We start from the raw sequence: 26,166 nt of genomic DNA, 5'->3' as shown, positions 1-26,166 counted from the left end.
CAAACGATGGGAGAGAAGAAAAAAAAACGTTCGCCTGAATATTTTCCATCCATTGTCGATGGGCTGGGATCGTTTGAGAAAGATCTTTGATATCATGTTTTTATATGCTATATTGCAAGTACTTTGTGGTGAGAATAAAATGCAACAGAATGTGTGGAATTCTCTCAGTTCGTTGCACGGGAATTATAGGTTTCAGCTGCACCGAAGCAAAATGTTATTGGAATCGGTTGAAGTTTTAATGTTATTCATAGGAAAAGGCACTCCATCGATAAGCTGCTGTACAAAATATTTCTGAAATTCATCGACGCATTTATCGCCGGGGCCAAGTCGTCTGTCTGGGAAGTTTGATGGATTTTTGTTTTAATATGTAACACGCAAACATAAAGATGTGTATGTTGTGCGAAGCCTTTCTGCAGAACTCTTAATGAATGGTGAGGGAACAGTAGCATGTTGCGTAAATTGCACAAGGGAAACTCTTATTCGCTACTTCCTCCCCTGGCTGCTGTAGGCCGCTAAAGAGCGTTATTAGCACCTACCACACGGTACGGTGGCTCTTTATGAATCACTTCTGTGTACCACATAGCCAGTAACAAATTCTTCATCCCTTACGGTCGTCCCGTGTCACACTGTAACCATCCTTTTTGGGACCATTATTTAGGGGACGCAATTTTCCTCTCACTCTCTTACTGTTGTTGCCTTTCGTAGCCAACGCGGTGTGAAGAAATCTATTTTTCCATCGCACGTGTACACCACACGGCCTCCGTTAGTAGTGACCCCAGCAGCAATTGACGGTGAGACCAGAGGCTAGAAGTTGTTTTTTTTTGTTGCAGGTATTGCCCATCACCGTGCGACATTAAGCTATTGTTTGCTGTCGAATCTTTTAATGTGCACGCAGCACACGCAATATTTACAGCAGGGAATCTGGAACACGGTATGTCATATTTGGGTGCTCTACTTAAAAGGATAGCGAACATTCTCTATATTGGTGTCCAGATTTTTCGAAAGCGTCAGGGGACAAATTTGCGCTAGCGCCGGGAAGAATAACAGGAAAATTATTTGCAAACGCACCATATCCCGAATGAGCCCGGATTGTACGGGTTTAAGTATGGTCCCTTTCCCAGAAGGGATTTGATATGGTTGTAAATCATTTTCCGATTTGTCTGCCACTCTCTATCTCTCTTTCTTTTCCTCTGTCTTTTCTGCCATATCGGAGTGATGGAAGATCCATTAGTAGACTTCCTTTAACGGTGCCATTATCTTTAACGACTACTGTCGGTTTGGAGATAAGGTACACAATTCTCCCAAGGGCTTATGGACTTATGAACCGTGTCTCAACGGTGATTTGGATCAACTAATCAGAGGATGCGCTCTTCTGCAGTTATAATTTATTTCCTTTGAATGCTGCTATTTGGCTCATCAATTCGTTATGCTTGACCAAGTTATTAATAAATTTGAATAGTTGTGAGGATATAATGTTATTGATTTATCAAATTACTAGATTACAAAACTAAAATTTCGGAATAACAACGCTATTGCCCTATTTTTCACGATTCAATTTGCAATCAAACACATTCAAAGAAAGCTTCCTGAAAGCTTCAAGCTGTAGCCTGAACACAGTTGCGTCGAGTAGTGTTCGAGCAGTTTATTTTACTATTTGAACGCAGCTCGAAACCGAGGTTTATGTCTCTGCTCTACGGTGATTCGAGCAGACACGGTTTTTGTCTTGAATATCAACTCGAAAAACGTTGCCTTTTGGGGCGAAAATTATTTTCGTACTTATTGTTGCTTTACCGGACTAAAGTTTATGTTTTACTCTTCTAATGATTAGTCGTTCTCTTCTCTTGTTAATTTCAGTATTTTGAATTTAAATTTGCTTCGCAACACAAACAAACTGATAACGTGACCCACTGCATCTTCCACTTAGTCGAAATCAGAGAAAAGAAAACGGTAACCCGTCCCAACATCATTAAGGGTTTCGTAATTTATCAAAGCCATTTATCACACCAAAACAACCAAGCGACCTTTCGTTATCCTTAATTCATTTTCCGAGTCTAAATTAATCCACGCGACTTTAAAGAAGTCCAGACTGTGAGAGCAAATTGGTATTAAAACCGTGTGCTTGAATGATATATTTTGCATAAAAAGTAAACTGTTTCTCAAGGAATAAATTGAAATTCAATTTTGAGACATGTTGTACAATACGCTTCGACATGAGATGTATATAAGCTTTCACCTCCCAAGCCAGGAACTCCAACAAAGTGGATGCCTTGCATCAATGCATCGTGCGCTGTGCGAGTTCAGCGTGCAAATCCATTTCCGTGCGAGAGTTCACCCACTATCCGTGGAAATTTCTTGACCGTACTGCTGCTGTGGAGATGTTGTGGTTTTATCTTCCACCCCATGATGGTCGCTAGTTGGGAAAAGTGTCGGGAAATTGAAACATCTGGTTTTGGGGTTGTTTCCACCACATCACCATCAACAGGAACGTGTTTCTAGCGCACGTACCGGCCCCGCTGATGGTGGGTCTATGTGTGTAATTCTTGCCAGGAGGGTGGTAAATATTTTATCAAAATATAAAACAACACACCGACCACCAGCTGGAGTGCCGTTCGGCCGTTTGATGTTCGCCCTCGGAAGCGTAACATTTCTACCGGATAAGCGATAAGAATAAAGGGAAGTAATGTGTTTTGGGTTTTTCGTGTTGTTTTTTTTTCATCACCTCAACCGTGTCCAAATCCGCCGTAACCTTTGCGATGGCGAATATCTAACCTTACCCTTGGGGATGCAGTGATAGGACGGTACGGTCCGATACAGAGTATAGTCGGAAGAAATTGTAAGTTACGGCGTAAGACACAGTCGCAGCAGGGTGGATGTGGAAATTGATGCTTCTACTTAACAGTCAACCGGGTCGTTGTAAGACATCGTCTATTGATGCTACATTGTGGATTCTTTTTTGTTAAGGAAGGGATGTATCCGATTTTATGGTGTGCGTTGGTTTGTCCGAAAAACGAATCGGTAGAGGAAGTGTCTATATGAAGTGTCAGTAGCTAATTCGTTTTACTCTTCTCTACCATTCCAATATTTACTTTGATTGTGTTTTTTGATCCAAGCTAATAGTAAACATAATTCATAATACTATGCATTGACATAAAAGATGTGTTTAATTATCTTTTGTTTTACGTAACAGATTAAGCATCAACGTATGTTAGTTAATCAAAAATAATACAACATGATCAAGGTTTTCAAATAACCCTGAAAGTATGCAATGCGAATGACAAAATTGCTACGTTGCGCTTTTTAAAATTTATTTCTATTGATAAACAAAGACATCTTCAAACCACTGCTTGTGCTTCAATACTCCAACAACCATAACCGCCACGGCCACTCCTCACATAAACGTCGACCAGGAAATGCTTATCCATTTATTAATTCAACTCCATCGTAACAAGACCGCGAAAAATCTCGACCATAATTGCAATCCTTGCCTCAAGTGTGGACCATAGCCACCACAAGAAGCAAGTAACCGGTATAACCACAGCACGCAACCAAACAACCCATCACGAAGGGCAATCAAATCAAATTCAATTAATTAAATTGTCTCCTGCTTGTTCTTGCTAGTTGGCCACTGGGTAGACTCGTGGTACCTTTCTGGTCAAAATATTTCCCAGACACAACTCCGCATCATCGCAAAACTTCCATTTCCAATATCCAACTGTCAGCTCATTGGAGTACTACTGCCCATGGATACCGATCGCGACGAAACGCCCGTCTGTCTGGTACGGGTTGCAAAAAAGGACATCCTTGTCGTATCAATCGGTACCCAGTTTCCTTGTCCCGGCGCTTATCGTTCACTAGCTTTGCACAATCAACATTGGCAGTCTCTTTTTACGACACGTTTTCCTGTGACTGTACTGCTTCCTGGTGCTTCGATTTCAAGTCCGCCTTCCCGGACGAACAGTACGTTACATTGTGTCCTCCATTTGTTTCCTAAGTTCCCACGAAGTTCGGTGGCGACACACTGTTCGTCATTTTATCAGTTGTTGTGGAGTCGCTTCTTTCTGTTGCCCTTGCCAACGGTTTGGTGCTTTCTTCGTCGTCTGTCGCCGACCGAAGTCGTGCAGAGGCGATGAGTCATAACATCCTATCTCTGCCTTGTGGTTCGTTCGTGTATGGTTCCTGTTACGGAAGGGATCGGTTGCTTGCAATATCAAACAACAGGGGGAAAGGACACGTTCTCACAAACAGCTCTGGGAGGCTCGAAGTCGGAAGTTTTCCTTTCCGTACACGAGACAACCCAAACCCCTAAAGTTGGTACGGTCATCATCTGTTCTGCAGACACACGATACACACCCAAATTGAGAGTGAGAACCAATGAAAACCAAATACTCACCGACGATTTCGAGAGCAGAGTGTTCTGTGTTGGGTTGTAGAAAAAATCTTGTTCGTTTCTCTTTCAGTTAGAATACTTATTCTGAAAGCATCCACTTGTAGACATGTGTACGCCAGTACGCCAATTCATTTATAACGTACACTTTTTAAGGAAGTTATTAGATTATTTTAGGTTTTTTGGATTAAGAAATTGTAGTTCTACTACATCTTAAAAAATATAAAAATTTCATTACAACGAATTATGCAGCATCTTGCTATACTTATTATCTGTAAGTACTCATAAAAGATGATGAAAGATGAAAATTCTTGCTACAAAACTTTCCATTCATCCTAACCTTTCGTCAATTGAGTGAGTTCCACGGTCGATACTCCATTATCGTTCGTGAACGGTGGGAAGGTTTTTCCCGTTTGGGTGCGTTTTTCCCATTGTGTGGCGAACGCGCACGCGGTCACTCGTTCCGTACGCTCGGCTAGCACCACCAGCAGCAGGAGCAAACCGACAGGATCTGTCGTGAGTGTGAATCAGTCCGTCGGTCCTGCAAGTGGCAGTGTTAGCAGCAAGCAAAACCTCACCAACCTGTTTCACGAGCCCCAATCTTTGTGCAGGCCGGCTCTGGAAGGTTTTTCATTTGTCTCTTGCCCCGTAGATTGTGTTTGTGTTAAGAAGCACGAAAGTGGAAATCAAGTGGAAAGGTTCAACTTTACTTGCCTTTCGTAGTCCGTAGTTTTTGGAGCGACCGAAAGAATTCTTTTCGACATGAATTGGCCAACTGCCAACAACCACCGGTTGTGGCGGCTCCGTGGCTCTACTATTTCTTAGTTAGTGTTGGTGAAAATGTGTGTATGTTTTGCTGTATGCATTATCCACTCATGTGAGTCTGAGTGTATGTGTGCACCGGTTTTGAGAGCCAGCATCGATGCATCCGGCATTTTCCTGCAACCACCGCAAACAATTAGAGCAAGGAATAATTCCCTAAAAGAGTAAAAAAGAATGGGCGAAACCCCTTTTTACTACTCGGCAAGGTGCTCTCACTCAGTTTTGTTACCGTCATCGACCACAACCGAGCAGTGAAAAGCCATCCCTCTTCGATCTAAAAATGCAACCCCCGAAAAGGATCGAATGGTGAAGTGTAGGGCACACACAAGTTGCACGATTGGTGCACGGAATGAAAATGAGGTGAAGGTGATGGAAATGGTGCAATTTGACCGACAAAAGCAAATGCTACAATGGAAAAATCAACTACCCTTTATAGAAAAAAACGAGGGGTTGTTCTACTCACCATTCTACGCTGAAGGACCCCTAGTGCCGCCACAGTGTCTAGTGGACCAACAGTATAATAGCTAAAAAAAGTGCTTCTGTGCCTATATTTATTTTACTTTATTTTTCTCAAGCTACCAATTGGTGATGTGTAAACTGCATCTGTAATGCACTTATTCGTGAGTTGTGAAATAGTGGAACATATTTTTTAATCCTTCAAGGAAGCTATTGAGTGCATCAGTCGTCTGCCTTAAAATTGTTGTGCTGCCTTTCCATTCCTGTATATATATATCTCCCAATGGGACCACTCGTTTCGTTCCACGACTCGGATAAAATCCGTCGGTAAAGTTCGCCCATACAACACACCCCAAAACAACCCGAAGCAAAAGAGGCTAAACCGTGCTACTGCTGCTGCTGTCAGTGTCGGATTAAAGTGCGATAGCTCCATCTGTACGACCACCAGGAATGATCGAAAATTGAAGGGTATGTCCTGATAGGAAATGCACACCACGCGTACAAATCGCCACGAACAAGAACAAGGACACGAAATTGTTAAGTGAAAAAACTAAAAGAAATACACCAAACTGTACTATATCCGCCATTTGTTGGGATGGTTGGGATTGGGCAAAAATCGAAGAAAGCAAGTTGGAAAGTCGAGCACGACGTTTTCGGGCGCCGGAATTGAATTATAGCTTTGTTTTGTTGCTCGTAAACCAAACCCACCACACCGTTGTATTCGTATTATTCTTCCCATTTTGCATACCGTTGTCTTCTTGTTACCGGAAATGAAATCTATCCCACCGTCCCATTTTAAGCATGCTGCTCAGTACCGCGGCGATTCAGTTACGATATCTTCCCCTCGAAACTCGTGCGATGGGTTGCGGAAAGCGCAAAGAAAATCGTTGGCTCTAGACCGAGCTGCTGGGCCAAGATGATGCCTGAGTTCCAACTCTGGTGTCTGTGTTTGTGAGTGGTGGTGTCTTCTTTAAGGAAGAATTTTTCACGGGAGAATAAGTCGATAGAGGAAATGAGAAGGAGTAGACTAAAAGGAAAAACTAGCGTTTCTTTTCAGTCGAAAATCGATTCAGAAGAACATTATTATCAATCTGAATGCTTTCTGATAGTATGGATACCGTAGTCTACAACGGGGCTTACAAGCTGTTAACACAAGCTTACAAAAAGGAAGTAAGAGCATGGCGAATTGTCTACATTTAGGCGTTTCCGAGTGTCGATACCTAAAGTATTATGTATCACAAAGATAAATCCCCACAAGGATAAAGGAATTATGTAGAATAACATACAACTTTTTGTGGAAAATGTTAACCATGAAATAGAATTACAAGGTAATGGCTTATCATTAGAATTTACAAAAGGCATCCTAGTGCAGAGATTTAAATAGCTTCAGTATTAACAATAATTAACAATATCTCCATTTTCCCACTAATGAACAAGCAGTTGCAGTTGCATGATTATTCTTCTCCTAACTCAACCTGCACATCCTTCTCGACCTACTCGTAAAGTAGCGGGATTAAATCATTTCACTTAATCCTTACAACGTTTACGTAACGTACCCCACTTAGCCAAAAGGAAATCTCGTCTCGCTCGGTCGGTCGGGAAAGTGGAAGTTTTCCACCGAATACTGTTCCCATTTTAATTGCATCGCACTTCACCGGTCGGACAAAACACTGCTGCACAACAAACCTACTAATAGTAAGGATCGTTTTTCAGTGCCAGTTTCCTTAATTTAAGGTGACGCAAGTGTACACACAACTACCAAAGGTGTTAAACATTGCCAACCAGTGCCTTTTTTTGTTTCATGGATCCCTATTACCGCTGAGCGTGAGTCAGCAGGAGTGTAAAAGCAAGCGGTCTTGTGTAAATTATGCTATGTAAATAAGATTGGTGTATATTTTGACCCCACCATCGCAAGACAACAAAACCCAGGTGTGCATGCAAACGGAACCTTAGCAAACGTCACCTTTCGGCACCGGGAGCAATATGGAATGTGCGGTAGGAAGGATAGACTTGACTTGGTGGAAGTAAATTTATTTAAATTCAGAAAAAAAATAAATACACCTTCCCAACAAGCTGGTCCGGGATGGCTAAGGTGTGAACAAATTCGTGGCAAACGATGAAATTTTTTGGTAGACACATCCCTTTTACGGTGGTGGAGGCAAGCAGACAGCTTGTTGGTAGCCATTCGAATCAAATTTGAAGCCCTTTTAGTTTTTCTTTTCTCGTGAAAGGAAGCAGTACAGCAGAACGTTCATTGTGGGGAATTTATGTAGCGTTCATGGTGGTGCTTTTTCTCAAGCTATATTTCTTCGTAATTGCAGCTTGATAATGCTCGACGTTGGGTTTCCTTCGCATAATGTCTGAGAAAGCGATTTGGCATGGTTTTTTATAAAATTGAGCCATGTTTTACTGCCTCCAAACTGCATGCAAATCCAAACCGATATTTTATCTTTAGTAGGAAGAATTTTAAAAAGCTTTGGCTTCAAAGAATCGAGGATAAAAATATCATGCACGAGACGGAAAGAGCTGATAGCTGATTGAATATATGTATAATTATTTTTTTGTGTTTTTGAATGAATACTTGTACATCATATCCTCTCTAGTTTTTTTTAATGAAATTACTGTTCTTCACAATAAATGCTTTTGGAAAATATCTCTATTTAAATTAAAAACTTATTTTTAAATTTTACGTATTTTTTATTGATTGCGCATTCACTCATCCTTCAAGGAATACTTAAAAACATGGAGCCCACACAAAAAAGCATCACCCCAGATCGTAAAAACTCAACCATGGTGGTCGTAAAGCAATCTAAACGCACACACTCACGCACATCCCCGATAAAACCTTTTCCTTAATCCTTTTGCTCAACCGCAACGGATCACCTTTCGAGACTTCCTTCCGAGACACGGTTCTCAGCGGAGCCGAAGCATAAAAGTCAAATTATTACCATCGACTATGGAGCGCCCTCTAGTCCGTGCTTAGGGTCGATACCCTTTGCCGGCGCACCCTCACACCAATCGAACAACCAATAAACGAAATCTGTGGTGGAGGAAGGTTTCAAAGTAGGTGGAAAAAAAATTACCTCCCAGATCCTTCTAAGGCACCCAGCGACCGTAAATGGGTGGGTAAAAAATTTCCCATGCGTCCAATCCGTACGGTTGGCCTATTTTTAACCAACCCAACCGCTCCAAAGGATTTTATGTGGGAACCATGATATTTTTGGAACTCTGTTCATCTTCTCCCCTTTTAGAGAAGACAAGGCAGAAAGAGATAGAAATATTGCTGTTATTTCTGCCTTCAGTTTAATTCCTGTTGATTATCCTTTTCCATCGTGCTACCACCACCTCATACCCTTGTATAAAGCCGGGTTGATCTAATCTTGTGGAAAATAAAATGAAAATTTATCTGACAGAGTGAAACTCGCCCTTCCAGCTTCATTTGAACCGCGTTGCACATTGGGAAGGGGGTTTTCCAGGAAAACCGAGTGTTGTGGCAAACAAGCCACCCCGGGCAATATCTTTGATATGGTCAGTATCTCGAAGAACAGGATAAAACATATGATTTGCAAACACAACATTCCAACGATGATTTATGCGACATTGTTCACTATGAATTTAATCGATGTGTTCCGTCTTTAATCTTAACTCTTATCTGGGTTCATAAAGCAGGATCACACTCTGCCCGAGCTGTGGACAGGTGCGAAGGGTAATGATACCGGCAGCACAACACACGCCTGGATCGATTAATTACGGCAAATTTCATCGGTAATCGGCACGGCGGAGGAAGTCGCGTGGAAGGTCTTCGTATTATATGCTACTACGTGGCCATCCTTCACATGATTTATGGAACGCGTGAACGGATTATTGAATTATCCGGACTGCCTTCGTATGGCGAGGTCCTGTCCGCGCACCGGTATGCTGTCTGTGTGGTGTTGCATGATTATCCTGCACGCTCGAAATGCATATGATTTATGATGCCGGATCCACCTCCGTTCGGTCTCCGTGTTGTCGTTAATTGGATTTAACCGCACTGTCTCTCCCAATGTCCCTTTTCCTGTGGGCGTCATTTGTTCTTTAGCGCGACAAACAACCTATCCGTTTGTATCGCTCTGTCACCCTTTTTTTCCGTTGACCAACAATAACTAAAAAAAACGAGGATCAACATTCGCTGTGTGTGCATTTTAATTTGCATTTCAAATGATCACAAACAACGTAACGTCTCTCTCACACACATCTGAAACCTAGTTATCGATAAAGCGATATTATTGCATCAGGGATATTTTTTTTAAACCGCCACAAGTGGTCATGAGTATCGATTCATTTTGTTTCCTTTTTTATTTCGGGAGCGACGACACGATACGAACGACGAAATCGATTTGTTTTCCCTCGATGTGCACGTGGTAATGTGTGTTTTCAGATATTCCTTATGAGATTGTCACTCCTTCTCTCTTTGTGTGTGGTTGTAGCTCTGTTGGTTCATCATCAATGTGAGTTTTTATTTTTTGTACATCCCTTTGACCATTATAAATGGCTAAACCACTTTAATTTTAGTATCGCAAAAGCCAATGTGCAAATTCACCAACAAAACACTCACCGTTACAATGCCTCCATATGGAACTAACTCGGCAGGAAGAGCTACAAACGTGTACAACGAACAACAGTGCCGATGTCGGTGGTTTACTGTTTTAATAGCATTTCGACGGCACCATACCGTCCATTGATATCCGTTGGATCGTAAAAGAGAAAATCTCCCGAGCCAATCATGTTTACTGTCATTTTTTGCCATTTTTTGGTTTTGTTTTACAGAATCATGGCCACCAGCTAGTTCACGATTATATCGGACATTTTGTTGAGTGTTTTGTTTTAAATTATAAAAGTCGATCTCATCCTCTAAAACGATTCGCAATCAAATCGCAAAGAGTTTTGTTTTTTCTTTCTAAAAGCAAGTACGTTTATTGGATTGGCCCTCGTCTTTGTCATGCTTTCTGAATGACATTCCGTGGTCCATTCGTTTAAGAATGTCAACATTAGGTTTAGGTAAAAACTTGGTGAAAATTTGTTAACGATGTTCTTTTTTGGTTTGATAATTGTTATGAAATATTTTCCTTCTTTCTTGATCATATGATTTGCTTGCAATCTTCAAGAAATAAAGACTTATTTGTGACAGAAATAGTAAAAATTAAATATTTAAAATAAGACACGCCCTAAAGTATGCAAATAGTATGTCTTATTAGAGGTTTATAATTTATCTTTGTAAGAAATTAAATTTGCTACACAAGAATCAAGTATTTTTGTTTTTCTTGTGAAAACAGTGTACCAAACAACAACAAAAACTTTTCCTAAAAACCTAACACCACCCGCATGTTACTGTCAAAGAACTTGATTTGTTTGTTTCTTTTTATTTGTACAGTTCTACATTTCAAACAAACTTTTGTCATCCAAAACAAACCGTCCAAAATCTGACAAAATGCTCTGTAGCAATTTTACATTCTACTACTTGACAACTTTTGCACTTGTCCAGCGCAAAGAGTAAAACATACAGCAATACTTTTAAAACAGCGACACCAAGCAAAAAATAAAGATACTTTGCACTTTTGCAAACCACTTCAACGCAGCCGCAGAAATCTCCTCGACCGAGGAGTCCCGTGGATGGGGCATTTGGGTCTTCACCGACCAGCTCTTAAGTGTGGCGTGATGAGCGAAATAAATTGGTCGAATCAAAGGCCCGCATCCCGGTTGCTTTTGCCTTGGCCCGTCGTGACCTTCGTGTTTGGCCTCGCATGTACCGTAGCCGAGTGCGAAAAAAAGTGTCTAGAAAAGAAAATTGCTTTGCCAATTGCGAGCGAAAATGGACGCAACTAGTAGCGCCTTGGGGCGGTAAATCGTAAAAAAATCTTCCATCCACTTTTGCTAAAACATTTTCAGCACCAGGTACGGTTGGCCGCAACGCAAGGATGCACTTTCTTGCAGCGATGGGGCACGTAATGCACTTTATCGACCGACTTGCCCGACGAGTGGTTCCACCGAAAGTGTACGCTTGCACTTGAGAGCAGTTGGTTTAGAGAGCTCTCTTCCAATCGCAAGAAACATTTCCATTCCAATGATTCGGTGCAAATCGACGAAAAGTATTCGAAACGAAACTTTACAGAGCGAGAGTGAGAGAGAGAGAGATGGAATTAGTGGACACAAGAGCGTGTAATCTAAATTATTTCCAACCTAATTGGAACCAATTCCATTCGGGACTGATCCCATTGAGGATTGGGGACTTTGTGAAGAGAAGCAAAAATGAAAAAGGGAATGAAAAATATGCTGCACAATTCAAGGAACCGATAGTGATAAGACAGAACTTGTGGAAGGAAGGCAGCGCGACCTAGCGTACCATGCGCCTCCATTAATTTCAATTAAGACATCGTCGATTCTCCCTCCTGCCTGTCAACGATGACGAAGAAGACGCGAGTCGCTTGTCACGCGGATGACTAATTAAGGGAATTGCTCAAAGCTAGCAATGGCCGTTGTGCAGGTCAATATTTACCCATCGCGTAACTAGGCGATTCCATTGCTTCGTCAAAAGAAACCTCACGAAGAAACCCACGTCCGTTGCCGGCCGGGTGAAGGATTATCCGCATTAATAAATTCGTTCCAAGTGGCTCGAAGCTGGCAACCACCCGTTTTTTTGCTTCTTCGTTCCGGTAACCGGCTATGGCCTCCATCGTTTACGTGAAAGTAATGTTGATGCGGTTGGATATAAATAAGAGACCACTAGACGCCTGTTCGCTGGTTTTTTGTCTGTCTACTTCTTGGGTGATTGACTAGGTGGTGGGTTGTGACCGAGTTTTACACCGCCCTGACCTAGGGCATCCTGACTGAAACTCGACGGAAAGGAATTCCAAACCATTTCTCTTCAGCTGCTGTATTTTTAATAAACTGGATTAATTTATGATCAAACAAAGATACATAAATCAATAAGCTAATCACATAGGCGAATATTTTCTGAGGAAATGGCACGAGATATTCTAACAAAACATGGAAATATTTTCATCAAGAACACTGATCTTTTGTCCCTTTCGAAATAGCTTACGTGAACTAAAAGACTTTTCCTTGAAGCCGATCCTTGACAACAGAAACCTTCAAAGTCAAGTTTGTTTTACAATTAAAAGCAGATCATTTGCTTTCCCACCTCACATAATGCATGCAAATCGTATGCGATGACAATCAAGAAAGCTTTTGAAATAGATACGAAAAGCGTCACTTTGTGCCAATGTCTCATTTGCAAACCTATCTGCCGCTTTCTACCGATTCCTTGTTTACCGATGTAAATCGCACTGATTAATATTCCACCACATTCTGATTGTCGGTCGGTCGGGAAACGTAACCTCCGTCTGTCAATGCGGAATTCGCGTCGTCGTAAAAGGGTTGTCTTCGTCACCAAACCGTCTTTGCAAGCACTCAGAAACTGTGCAAATAATGCCAAACAGCCGGGATGATGGCAAACCGTTTTAAATATTCATTACTGAAAAACATCGTTCGCTTATATACCTTTATCGACCATTTCCGGCGGCTTCAAAAGACATTTCAAAGCAACGACTGTCCCGATGGACTTATAGAATTTTTTTTCTCTTTTCCATTATCATTTGAAGTTATTATTTTGTGTTGTCGAGAGTATAGTTGTGTACAGAGACAACTACAATTCAATCGCATGTCAATGGCAAATAATATTGCTTTTACAAATTTTACAAACTATTGGAAGATGTAAAACTTAAAACCAGAATCATCGGATTATATCGAAAAATGTCCACTATTCATCCTATAGTTCATCCAAAGTCCACTGCGTGCCCCATAGTGCGGGTGTAACGTATTGCATACTTTTAGGAGTAATTCTTCTGCAGAACTCGCAGAGGTGTTGGGAACGATTCGCGTTTAATTATTTTTGGCTATAATTAAAGGTTTTATAATTTCCTTCTCGTAGTTCTACTAAATACCTTTTCTTGTTATAATTAACAAAAATTAGAAGCTTTTCCTTTCTTGTGAAATGCCCTTAAATATCGCGAGTATAGTGTCTCGTCAGTTTGATATCCTTCTAAATCCATTAAATATATAATAGATCTAACAAGCCAACTCTCCCTGCCTGATGGCATAATGTCCGACATTCGAGTATGGGTTTATCACATGCAAACATCCAAATACAATGTCCATACCGGCGTGCGATGGTCCGGTGGGAAAATTAAATTAAGCTTTATCAGGAAAACAACATCCCCCGGGTATTTGCCGTTGGTGTGCTACGGAACGGGTGGCATAAATTTTCTCACCGACCAACAACGTCCTGCCAAACTCAGCCCGCCGGCGCACATCGAAAGACGCGACACTCGCGACTTGATAGGATTTATCAAAACGAGACGTCGCGTACCAGGCCAGGAGGCAATAAATAGCTATACATGGCAAACAGAAAGCAACTGTGCCGCGACGCCTGCCGGCCACTTGCGAGTAGTGTTGATATGCAAAATACCCGAATGGGTTGCTTGCTTATGGTACCGACGCATACACAAAACTACCGAAACAGATCGCCTCGGTTGAGTTGAAGACTTATGGTCATGCAAAGTCCTTCCGGGTTCCGGTACATTGCTGGATGTTTAATTATTTCGCAAGGATAATACACTTTCTGCAGATATCGTTTATAACGTGTCCGTCCGCTGCTTGAAGTCCGTTCCATCTCATATGCAGCGAAGTGTGCATATAACTAATGTGATATATTTTTTTCTCTCTTCTGGCCTCTTTCCGTGTCTCTTTCTCCGGCTCCCGCAGATGTCGTAGCAGCCGTGGCGATCATCTGGACAGTGTGGGAACGAACCCACCTGCAATGGAGCACTCACATGTGAACGGCAAGAGCAGCGCACGTCATAGCAGCGGAAGTTCGATTGGGCCGAACGGGCGCGAGTACTGGGGCAAGCTGCCGGAACCGTCGCCGATCGGGCATGGTAGCAACGGGGGCACCAACAGCCAGCACAGCTCGCAACCACCGAGCCCGACCGCTTCACGCAAGGACAAGACCGGCTCGAGTCCCGGCCAGTCGCGTCGAAGCGCACCATCTTCGAAGGGTGGCTCGAGCCGTACCAAGGCGGCCGGTGTCCCGCAGAGCTTCGGCTATATTAAGCGCACGAACGGAGGCGGTGGCTCCAGCATGCCGGGCATAGATCCACATCAGCAGCAGCAACAACAGCAACAGGGACAAAATCTGCTTACCGGTGGACGAACGGCACACGTTTCGGCTGTACCAAGATCCAGCAAGCTGAAGGTGTCCGGTGGCACGCAAACTACCACCGCTGACTTCCAAGCTAGTAAGTCGCAACACCCGGTCAGACACCTTCTCCAGACCATCGCGCTAACAACCCGTCTCGTTGTCTCTGTTTCGTTTTAGAAGTCCAGCAACACCCGCAGTATCGAAGCTTCTCGCTCACGGGACCCGGTGCGGCACAGCTTAGCCAGTCGGTGAAAGAAAGGTTTGGCTCCGGAACGCACAGTTTACCTAAGCCCGGTCTAGATATGCATGTCTTCCAACATAGGTTTGTGTTCCCATGTTTGCAAGCGTCCTCTGTAACACCGTTTGCTAAACATTTTCTTCATTCAGAACTCCACTAACTGCATACGAATCTCCTAACACTAATCCACGTTTGTTTCTTTTCGTATCTCTCTTTTCTAACCCAACGTCCTAACGCTTCTCGATGACTTTCAACGGGTGCGATGTCGTTCGGTCGGTGTGGTTTTGATTCGGATTGTGTGTTTACACTTTTTTCTCCAACCCATGCTAACCTACAACCCACCCTACCATTTCATTTTCGAAAACAATTCCGGCGGGAATGTTCAGAATGTCCAATCGCGCCTCCGCCAAGCTTACCGATGGTAGCCTCTCCGACACGCAGACATATGCGGAGGTAAAGCCCGACTACGGTTCGTACGCCATGTGGCTGAAACACTCGAACACGGCCAGCAGCCGGCTGTCGGAAGGTGACACACTGGATGCGATCTCGCTCGGCACTGCACCATCGGCCGCGGTGGCAGCGGTGACCGGTTCACCCGGTTCCGTCACCAGACCGCACAAGCTGCTGCATCATACGCGCGGTGAAACACAGCAGCCCCATCTACATCAACAGTCCGCCACCACGAACAGTCCGCGTCTGAACCGTAGTAACAGCATCAGGTAATTATGCAACGGGGCGGGGCCAGTCGTCTCCGTGCCACCGTCAGTGTGTGTCACGTTACGTCGATGTCAGTGTTGCCTTTCGCATCCAGAAGGACCTAAGTCTTGAGAGTCATAAGGATTCCAAAGGCTAAAGCAGAGGATGTGTTGTGTGTCGTTCGATGTGTAGTGCGCTTTTTACATGTTTGTTCGTTTGCTTCTTTACGATGCCTCTCTACCAGTCTCAGCTCAGTTTCTTTTTCGTTCGCCTTATACAAATCGATTCCAGTGTCGCCCTGTTCACAAGAGTACTAAAAGTTAATGGTTCACTGGATATGCCTCCATATTATGGTTATGTTATTTTTCGGTTCGCTTGTTCACCAGTGAGTCCACGATCTGCCTTATCAATGTAGCACATGGAGTATTGATTTTATGTTTGTGCTTGTTCAATTCTTCTTCTTTTTGCATCTAGAGTTGCTTGAACGATATTTTTGCCTAAAATACGGAATGTCTTTAGTACGCACACCGAAGAATTTTATCCTAATTGTACTCACTCGTAATATCTTCAATTTTCTCGTTTCTTCACGCTCCTTGGATAGCTATCTGAAAGAAAGGACCTACCCCAGGTAGATATCGTTAATAATCCAGAATTTTTCCCCCAAAAAAAAGAAGACATACGATCCATAACCTCATCACGTTTAAAACACCATGTGACCTCACTGAAATAGTGAATCTACCCTTCATACATACGAGCTCATGTGCTAGTGGAAAAAAAACGAAAAACGAACTGGAAAATTTATTTCCCCTGCAGAGCGACGTGGCATTTCCTTCGTGTCCGGAATGCTTACGCCGTTGGGGATGTTCATTTTCGGAAGACAAGCTTTTCTCCTTCCCCGATACACCTGCCTGCATGCATGCGTATAGCTTAATCAAGTTCTCTTCCTTTCCCCGCTTCCAACTTCAACTTACGCATTGCATTTTCACAGCACGATTGACAGCCGTCATTATGGTGCTTCGTTTCCCATCACCTTCCTATCCACCCAAGTCTTCGTGGCCGCGTCGTATCCTTCCTTCGTTGGCGTGTTATCGGCCATGAATTATGCACCATTCGCACGGATAATGACGAGCACGTGAGGAAGAGTCCACACTCCACTACTTCATTCCGATAGATACCGGATGGAGTACCTTCACCTCAGTGTGCTTTCGATACCCAATCAATACCGTTCACCAGTCAACGCAGTGTGATGCTGAATGAAGATATTGCACTGACTAGGAGTTCCTAAAAGAACGATACTCTTCTCCTCGAAAGCCCTCGTTCATCCGTAAAGTTGAATTCAAAACTGGTTCCTGTCGCCATCAACTGTAGTAACTTCCTCCTTCCGGTGGCATTTGAGCTATCGGTACCAGGAAAAAGGGCCCCGGTCAACAGCATGATGCAGAAGCTGCAGCTGGGTGTGATAAGATTAAAAAGTTTTTAATTAAATTTACTTTGTTTTATTGCATTTTGAACGCATCGTTTCGGACCATTGTTTGGAGCCCCCCGGTTAGGCTCACCAGACATTGGGTACACTGTTTGCGATAGACAATGGAAGGAATTAAATTTTCCATTCCACCAGTTTCTGTCGCTTCTTAGTTGTGCGGGGTCCGATAATATTATTCTTCTTTGCAAGCCTCATATTTTTTCTCTCTCCATTCGTCCAATGTTTTTCACAGTTTCGTGCAGCTCTCGACACTAATTTTCTGACTGTACTCTCAGTACATCGACCACCCGGACGAGGTCATCTGGGGCGGACATATTGGAAGGAATGTTGGAGTTTGTCTAGCGTTTTAATGCTATTTTCTGTACATGCGTTCAACAATGTTGTGCGTTGGCTTACGACTCAATGCAGTAGAATTTCCCGGCCCGATTTTAATGTGGAGATTTTTACATGAACAATAGACCGCTAAGAAAATTCCAAAGGGCGTATAGGATGGCGAGGAAGGCATCGTAAAACTCATCGTGTCATAAAAATCGTATTAAGTAGCTGACGATAACAGCACATTGCTTTTGGAAAACACGAGAGTCACACACCACCGTATGCGGTCAACGACAACACGAAGCTGGGAAAAAGTTTGAAGCTGTAGCTTGAGGACGTTGTGCAAATGACGCTGTTTGGGAACGCTATTGATTGGCTAGTAACTATTTTGCACTCCACCATCGATGAAGAGCGAATGGTTCTAAGTACCGCGAAGGATAAATTTAACATCACGCTAACCACCACCATATTTACGACACCGCCAAACTTTGAAGGAAAAATTCTAATTTTTCATTTGGCCTCCCCCATATTGGGTGTCTGCACGACAGCGATTAACTTTCTCATTAGACGCAGAAGGAACGCGCCTGATTTAGGTAACCAGTACGGTGGCAACAAAGCGGACCCGTCAATCGTACGTCTAACGTACGCTTGTTTTTCTACCACGCTGCGCATATATTGACCCTTCGTTTTTAGCCAACCAAACCTTAACCTAATGTCGCGACAGTTTAATATTTATTCGCCCATTTGGAGACGCTTATTTACGTACGATGCGCGTAGCCGCATAAGCACGACCCCATCCGCATGCACACGATGGTGACGGTTTGGCGTCGTATTCACCATTGCCACATCATAAATGCTGTCGACACAGAGATGTTTGTCAGTTGTGCTGACGTTGACGAAAGGTCCATCTAGACCAGATTGCTTTTGCGTTCCGAGTCGGTTCGGGTCTCTAAATACACGAACTGACCCAACCTTCCTACTTGCGAGTTGAGGACGTGGAAAAACGACTCACAGTCCCGGAGGCTGTTCGTTCTGACCATTTATAGTGCTTTAATGTTGCGTCGTAGTTCCTCCACTTCGCGATCCATTCTGTCCCTCTGGTCGGGTTAGGTGGGAATCCGAACACGAACGACACAAGCAGAAGTTCAAAATCTGAATAACTGTTTGCGATTTAAATATTTATTCGCATACCATCGCCATAGTTCGTGGTGGTGTCCTGCATCTCCTTCTGCAACTACTCGCTGCAAGTCTTCAAATCGCTGATCGCACTGGTGCATGTTTGCATGCTTCGACGTACCACTCCTACCAGTCCAGTCCAGTTTTCATGCCATCTTTCCGGCTCTTTAAACATTCATTTCTCATGCTATTAAGGAAGGTATTTCACTCTCCTATCACCTTACTCATCCGCGTATGATAATGATTTTCCTGTAGCGTCATTCGCATCAGCAAAACGTAACGATCTTAACCCGACATCCTTATCCAGCATTGCAACAATATCAAAACATATGGCTAACTTTTTACGTTCCCCTTTGCAAAACCCTAGATCGACCAAATCGGAGAAAATGTATCCCTCGATGTTGAGCCGCGGCCCGGACGTGGAAATTGAACCGTACTATTGTCTTCCCGTCGGTACCGTTGTACATGCGGCCAACGGAGGCATGGTACCGTGGAGTCAACCGACCTCTCCGACTCCGCCGGCCCGCGGATTTGGTGGGTTGCTTTCACCGACCCATACCGGTAGTGGCGGCGGTAGCCGATTAACCTATCCGAAGAAGAACGATGAAGGTAAGCAACATCAGGCTACATCGTATGCAAACTTTTATTCTAATCGGTTCATTTCCATCCATCCCCAACAGTGCACGGTAGCCAGGCGTCGCTACTTTCGGGTGGTTCATCCTTATACGGTTCGACCGAGGAACGGCAGGCGGGAGAAGTGCGTCGCCTAAAGCGCGAACTAACCGACGCCCGGGACCAAGTCATGAGTCTTTCCAGTCAGCTGTCAACAAACGTGAGTATCCCTCGCGGGTTTAATGTTCGCTTTTCTTTAAACTGCAACACCGGAAATAGCATTTGCATGAAAGTTTTAAGCTGCTGAATGGAAATAAAAAAAAGCCATCCAGGTCGCGACCGTCCAGGGTTGACTTTTCCATAAAGACATTTTGCCTGCTATAATGCGGATATCCTTCGACCTAGTTTGCAAATTTTCCAACATGCACTAACTTGGGTATGTGTGCCTCGAAGAGTTTTCACGTAAAATTTCCAAAAAACTCGGTCTTATATTCCTCGACAGTTGCTCAGGTGGTCGTGAGAAACTTCCTTTTTAGGAGGCGAATAGCGTAGCAGACATACTTGGCTACGAAACCTGACACATTTAACAATAATAATTAGTTTTGCTTTCATTTTCTGTCACAAAAATATTAAGATAAACACCCAATTATACGTTACTCTAAACTTCAGAGAGGGGTGTTGCACCCGAAAAACAAAGAAATCTCAACCAGCAAAATAGCAAAAAATAATTAGCCTTGAATATAACTTCTTCAAAGCAAAACAAAACCCTCCAGCAAATAAATTTTAATTTTCCTTTGCTCTACTCATTGTAGTGGAGCAGCGTTCGTTTTCGCCTTGTGCTGACCGTTTGCTAATCGAGAATAAGGGGTTTTTCGTTTTTACCCACTTACCTAAATAAGGCTGTGAATAACAAAAAAACAGCACACATACACACAATTTATGCTACAGCGTAACGAAGATTTATCGTTCTTCTTTTGCCAACATGCGAATTTGCAATTCCCTCTAGTAAAGCTATTTTTCGGTTGCTCTTTCTTTACCGCACAAAATGAAACATGTTTTCTAGTTTATTGCTCCGTTCCTTTTTTTCCTACAAAACATTTCATGCTTCTTTTTTAAACCGCGTTATTTTTTGTTACGATTGTATGTATTTTCTTTAAGCACTTCAACACTTTGTACCATTTTTTTTTGCAATATTAGCTTTTTATGAAAAAAGTAGGTCAATTTGTTAACGCATCAAACCTTTTCCGCAGAGTTTGAACAGCATTGAAAATATGTATAAATTTTTATTATTTTTATAGTGCATATGAATTGATCAATTACCACCCTTGTTCTGGTCAGACGAACCCTGCACCACAAATGCACTTGCTGAATGCAGTTTTGACCCTTTTGCTTCACTCTAACGTAACTTTTTCTCTACTAGTTACGTTCCATTGATCCATTAAAAAGACATACAGCGCTATCGTTTGCCGTTGGCCTCTTGGCACGGAACTATACTACGCCTATACACCAACCCTTATGATGGCGATTGATTGATTGGCTTTGGCGATGACTATGGCTTTGGGTTTCGGAACGGATGGGTCAATTTCCATCGTCTATCGTTAACGCCATACTTGTATGGCGTATATGAGAGAAAAAAACATCAACAAGTAAAACCTTCCGTAACAAATTAATTCGACCTACTTGCACTTTGCCTAATGATGCTGGTTTTCCGAATGAACTGACCCCATACTGGCGCTGCTGGTGCTTCTTTCACGTGACCCGTTTTTCTCGTCACTGATAAAAGATGACAATCTTCCCGTGTTGCGAGACACGAACCTGACCGAAACCTGTTTCCCTGCCATGTACGTGTATTCGCAAACTGAATGGTTGACCATCGGTCCGCGTTGCAATACCGTAGAAACAATCGATCGACGCGTACCGTGTTGGTGAATTTTAGCGATAAAACGAATAACGGAAACGAAACGATGCGCCCGCCGATTCCTGCACGGATGATAGTGCCTTTATCGCCTCCCCCCTTCTTAGACATTCCTTTTTCCACTCTGGCGAGTGGTCCTTGTGTTGGTCGTCTGTGAGGGACAGTTTGGAATTTTTAATTTCCGTGACTTTTTAAAAAAACACACCCCTTCTGGGGGTTATGACAGGAATGGCATTGTTTCAACGAATAGCAGCTACACATGAAAAGGTGAGAAATGCGTTAAGACCAAGGCGCGTAGCGTAAGCATTATTAATGCTGGAAAGTCGAAAAAACGCAACGCATTGCATGCACCCAGGACACTGTAATGACTGGACCAGTCCCATTCGGTGTGATGCATCCACTAGTCATTTTATGTGTCGTTTTTAAATGGGGTTTTCTTCTCTTTCTTTTTTTGGAAGTTTCAACCCTGTGAAACGAATTCCATACCAGAAGGATCTGGTGAACACTCCGCACACCGCTGGAACGGCACTCGGGTTCCCGAGATCCCATTCACAGGACAGCGGGAGATGCAACCAACTGCAGTGTGGTTGATTGCAAAATTAAACTGCACTTAAATTACGTTGAAATTAACAATATCTTCATTTTATGATTTTATTGCACGCTGTACGCAAAAATTTCGCAGTATTTCAACAGGTTTTGACAGATTTAAGTATTTTCGCATCTATAATGAGCTGCTATAAAGAAATAAAACCGAACGTCCGTACACGCTATGGGGAGTGCGCGGTATCACAGATGATAATTTAAAGCCCATTAAGCTGGATAACATACCCTAAGGGTGTAAATTTTTTTTTGAAGTCTTCAACAAAAATACTTTTTCATTCTTCATGTTAAATTTTGTCCAATAAACACCTCAAACCACTTCCTTTGTGACATTTTTACATTGCTGCAACATTATGAGTAAAGAGACAAACAAAACCAAAAATAACGCTGAATAAACATCTCCACACACAACAACAAAAAAAAACCGGTTCATAATCGCACACAAGAGGAATGTCACATAAATCGCAAGAGTTGGGTGACCATCACCACCGCAAATTCTTGACCATGTTTGGGACCATCGTTCCCCCATCCAGCCAGATGTAACTTCTCCTATCTCACATCAAAAAATATTTCGCATCCTGTCGCCAATTCGGGCAGCGGTTCCGTTTCAATTGAAGCGTTTTATTTGTCTTGTTTTATAGTATTTCTGCAATGGGTTTCCCCCAAAGGGGACAGCAGCATATATCCGTAACGCGTTCGTTAATGATTGCTAAAAAACCATCACATTGACCTTGGTGGTAAAGCTGACCGGCCTACCACCAGACAGGTACAGGTGTTCCCGTTTCGTATGGTCATGGGTCTGGCCGCAATTAGTTTGCTTATTTTTCGTAACCGGTTAGGTTTTTGGATGGTTTTTGCTGGATAAAGTTTGTCTGTGGTATGGTAATGCAAATTTAAACCTCCCTGTTCGATGTTGATAAAATGACAGATGGGGATGATATTGATGGATGGTTGGTGGGGAAATGTTTTTTTTTTTACGGTATGGGACAGGTGAAATACTTTCCAATTAAGACCCTCTAGAACACCGTTTTCGTTTGATTGTTGTGGAAATATGGAATGAAATGTTTTACTTGGATTCTTTATTGGTACACCTGTGACTAGGTGGATGCATCCCTTGGTAATAAGTTCTATAGTCGTGTTGATGGGGTGGCCCGGTGGTGCATGTGATAAACGGCGCCAGTCCACACGGCCGGACCGGGTTCAAATCCCATCCGGACCGTGCCCCGTAGCAAGGACTGACTATCCGGCTACGTGGTAAAATAAGTCTAGTAAGCCAGAAATGGCCAGCGTGACCAGTAAGGTCGTTAAAGCCAAGAAGAAGAAGAAGAAGTCGTGTTGATGGCATGTTTTATTGAATTGAAATTTGGAAGATTAATAATTACTAATAAATCGCCTAAAGTCATGCAATTTTGATTACACTTTTTCTCAGCAGGGTTTTTTCGTAAAAGGATGAAATGAATTAAACACAGCCATTTATTATTTAACATAAAGACAGATAACAATTTAAATAAAACTTTGAAAAAATGAACAGCTGTTAATCGTATTGGTACTAACAGCTAACCTTCACTTGCAAAAACTTTTTATGCGCATACAAAACTAAATCAAAACTTCTGTACCAACTACAAGACACTTAGCATTTTGGCAAAGGAAGTCGAAGGTCAATTAAGAATTGGAATGCATTCTGCAAAGCTTGTGGCAGCCTTACCCCGTGTCAACGGTTTCAGCACCATAATCATCAACAAAACCCGCAGCAAAATATACATCAAAGCGATCGCCACCGAATTGCCACCATCGCAATCGATCGTGATCGTAACGAGCCTTGCGCATGATCTAATTTGAAATTTCAATCAATCAACGGATGACGACGACGGAGACGGTGACGGTTGGAGCGATCTAGGGAGTTCAAATTGGTTCAAATGCGACCAAAAAAAACATCTCGTCACCTTCAAGGCCCTTGATGACGGGTCTCCTTGTCGTCGAATTCCTTCATTAGAAAGCGTCCGATCGTCGCTTGATCGGATGCAATTTATGGCAAGGCCTGTACAGATAGTTCACTTCTCTTGCTGGGCGAGAGTGTCATAGTTTGTGTCACAATAATAAACGCGAAGATTCGGCATCGTCACGTCGGTATTACCCGCGATGACGATGCGAAATGGGCTACCAAACAGAAGGAAAAGCTTTAAAATGAAATCGTAAAGAACACCCGCAAGGGAGCAGTTCGGATGGCATTATTGGGAATCTATAGCGATACTAGGACTGATTATGATTCGATGAGAAGCTGCTATTTCAAGCTATCGCTTGCTGATCTCTTGCAGACAAACAGCGCTAGACTGTTGGACAAACACAGCACGAATTCGCCAAAGAATCGATTTCTCTACTCCCAGAGGGAAGTAAAAATTTTTACTACCGACAATAAACACGAAACACAAAACATGGAGCAAAAGACCCGAGCTTCTTTATAGTTGTGGTTTCCGCACGATCAAACACATTTGCAACTCGGACAACATTGTATAAACGTTGGTTTAGCGTAGTGTTTGGAATCAGCAGCCGGTACAAACCGTCCTACTCATATGTCATGTTCGATTGTGTGTTTTTGCCTTCTTCTACTGGTTGTGTTATCGATAGCGGGAAAGCATTATGATGATTAATTTATTCAACAACTGTCAATAAATAGTTACAAGTCGTGCGGTGTAGCATATACGCTTTGATCTCATTCCGATAAGTGTCCGACGGATCGATTGCCATTAGATTGTGTCAGTGTGGAGCAACCAGTTTATTTGGTTTTTTGAAACAATACCAGATATAGGATCTGTTCGTCATTAGCTATTTTAGAGGTAACGATCCTCTGAGTTAAGTTTCTATACTTTTTCCCAAGTACTTCTTTCGGATGTGATTTAATACCCGGAATTATCGTGTGGAACCGACGGTGTTTATCACATGGGCCGCCTCCAACTACCTAGACAATGAATTCTTGCTTCGATAGACCGGTCCACACAAGATTGAACTACCGATTCATTTTGATTGATCAAAACATATTTTTCCAAAAATAAACTTTTATTTAATTTAACTTTTTTACCAATTGTAAAAACTTGAATGAAGTTGTTCATCCCTGAACAGACCAACTGTTCAAAGATCCGATGCAATATTAGTTGTAGCATCTGCTTGATGGAATTACAACCGCTGGGATGGAAATTATGATTGATTTATGTTTTGGCATAGAGTTGTAGCCTTTTCGTTCCATTTCTCATACGCCCATACGCCGGTCTATGCGAATGTGCTTGAATGCAGTACTGTTACTATCGAAACTAGATACCGCACCTTTGAATAATTCAAATATACTCCAAATATCTAGTTTCTTTTCATATTCCAGTTCGAAAACTAAATCCCACAACAGTATCGATATCAATAGGAATTGCACAACACACTCACTTGCATTCGCACAGCGGAGATATTGACTATCGAAAACCAACATCTCATGCTCCGGAATTTCAAATAATACCACGCGGAAATGATTCTGAAGTATCCAGAGTGCAAATGGAAAAGCATAACAATATCGAGTGCGGGAAGAAATCGGAATCCATCGAAACCGCCCACACTGCGGAAAGTTATGAAATCCATTCCATCTATCATTCATCTCGAGCTCTATCTCTAGCTCAAGTGGAAGGATGGAGGTTTCCTCTCCTTCTGCGCTCTATAGTGTCCAACCATACCGGGTCTTTGATTTCTTTGAATGCTTAATTTAGCACTTTGAAATCGGTTCGAACGAGGCCTAGGTTCGGTTGCAGAATTGGGTTGTTCCGCGCCCAAACAAAGTAGCAGTAGGGGAAGTTATGGTTTTTTCTTCAGCTTTATGGAACTGTCCCAATATAGGGGAATTCTTTCTTTTCTTAATCTTTTCAACAGACAATATTGGTTCCACTTGTAGTGAACTGCTGCCGGTACCAGGCGTCGACCACATTTCCAATATGTGGCAGGGTGTAGAATTTGGCCCACTTGGGTCGTAAATTGCCAAGAGGGCTTATCATTATTTCGTTAAGTTTGAGGAAGAATTAGGGAACGACAATGTCTATGCTACACTACCGAATGTGTCCCGGTTACCACACATGACGTTGGTTTAGGGCCTTGATGTTCGTTGGAAAGGAACTTTGCATAAGTCTGTTCCAATAATCTTCAAAATTGTCATTAGTGGCGTCTTTATGTCTTATGTGTTATAATGCCGCTGGTGTCTCTTAAG

The 26,166-nt window shown here is 42.7% G+C and overlaps 1 protein-coding gene across 5 annotated transcripts in view; it reads left to right on the top strand.

Annotated features, from left to right (window-relative positions):
- The window catches only part of LOC125763349 (uncharacterized), a 162,740-nt gene that overhangs the window by 114,396 nt on the left and 22,178 nt on the right, over positions 1-26,166 (top strand). The window contains exons 8-13 of one of the 5 annotated variants that reach the window (XM_049426390.1): positions 14,462-14,994; positions 15,075-15,156; positions 15,522-15,854; positions 16,433-16,459; positions 19,173-19,414; positions 19,486-19,637. In XM_049426390.1, coding sequence (XP_049282347.1) covers positions 14,462-14,994; positions 15,075-15,156; positions 15,522-15,854; positions 16,433-16,459; positions 19,173-19,414; positions 19,486-19,637 — 1,369 coding nt within the window. Of the gene's footprint in view, positions 1-14,461; positions 14,995-15,074; positions 15,220-15,521; positions 15,855-16,432; positions 16,460-19,172; positions 19,415-19,485; positions 19,638-26,166 lie in introns of all 5 variants that reach the window. The other 4 variants (XM_049426388.1, XM_049426389.1, XM_049426392.1 and 1 more) reach the window with 4 other exon arrangements.

The sequence above is a fragment of the Anopheles funestus genome, chromosome 2RL (genome assembly GCF_943734845.2).
Source record: "Anopheles funestus chromosome 2RL, idAnoFuneDA-416_04, whole genome shotgun sequence".
NCBI lineage: Eukaryota > Metazoa > Arthropoda > Insecta > Diptera > Culicidae > Anopheles > Anopheles funestus.
Note: the sequence above shows the minus strand (reverse complement) of the source record. Positions and strands in the feature narration are given on the sequence as shown.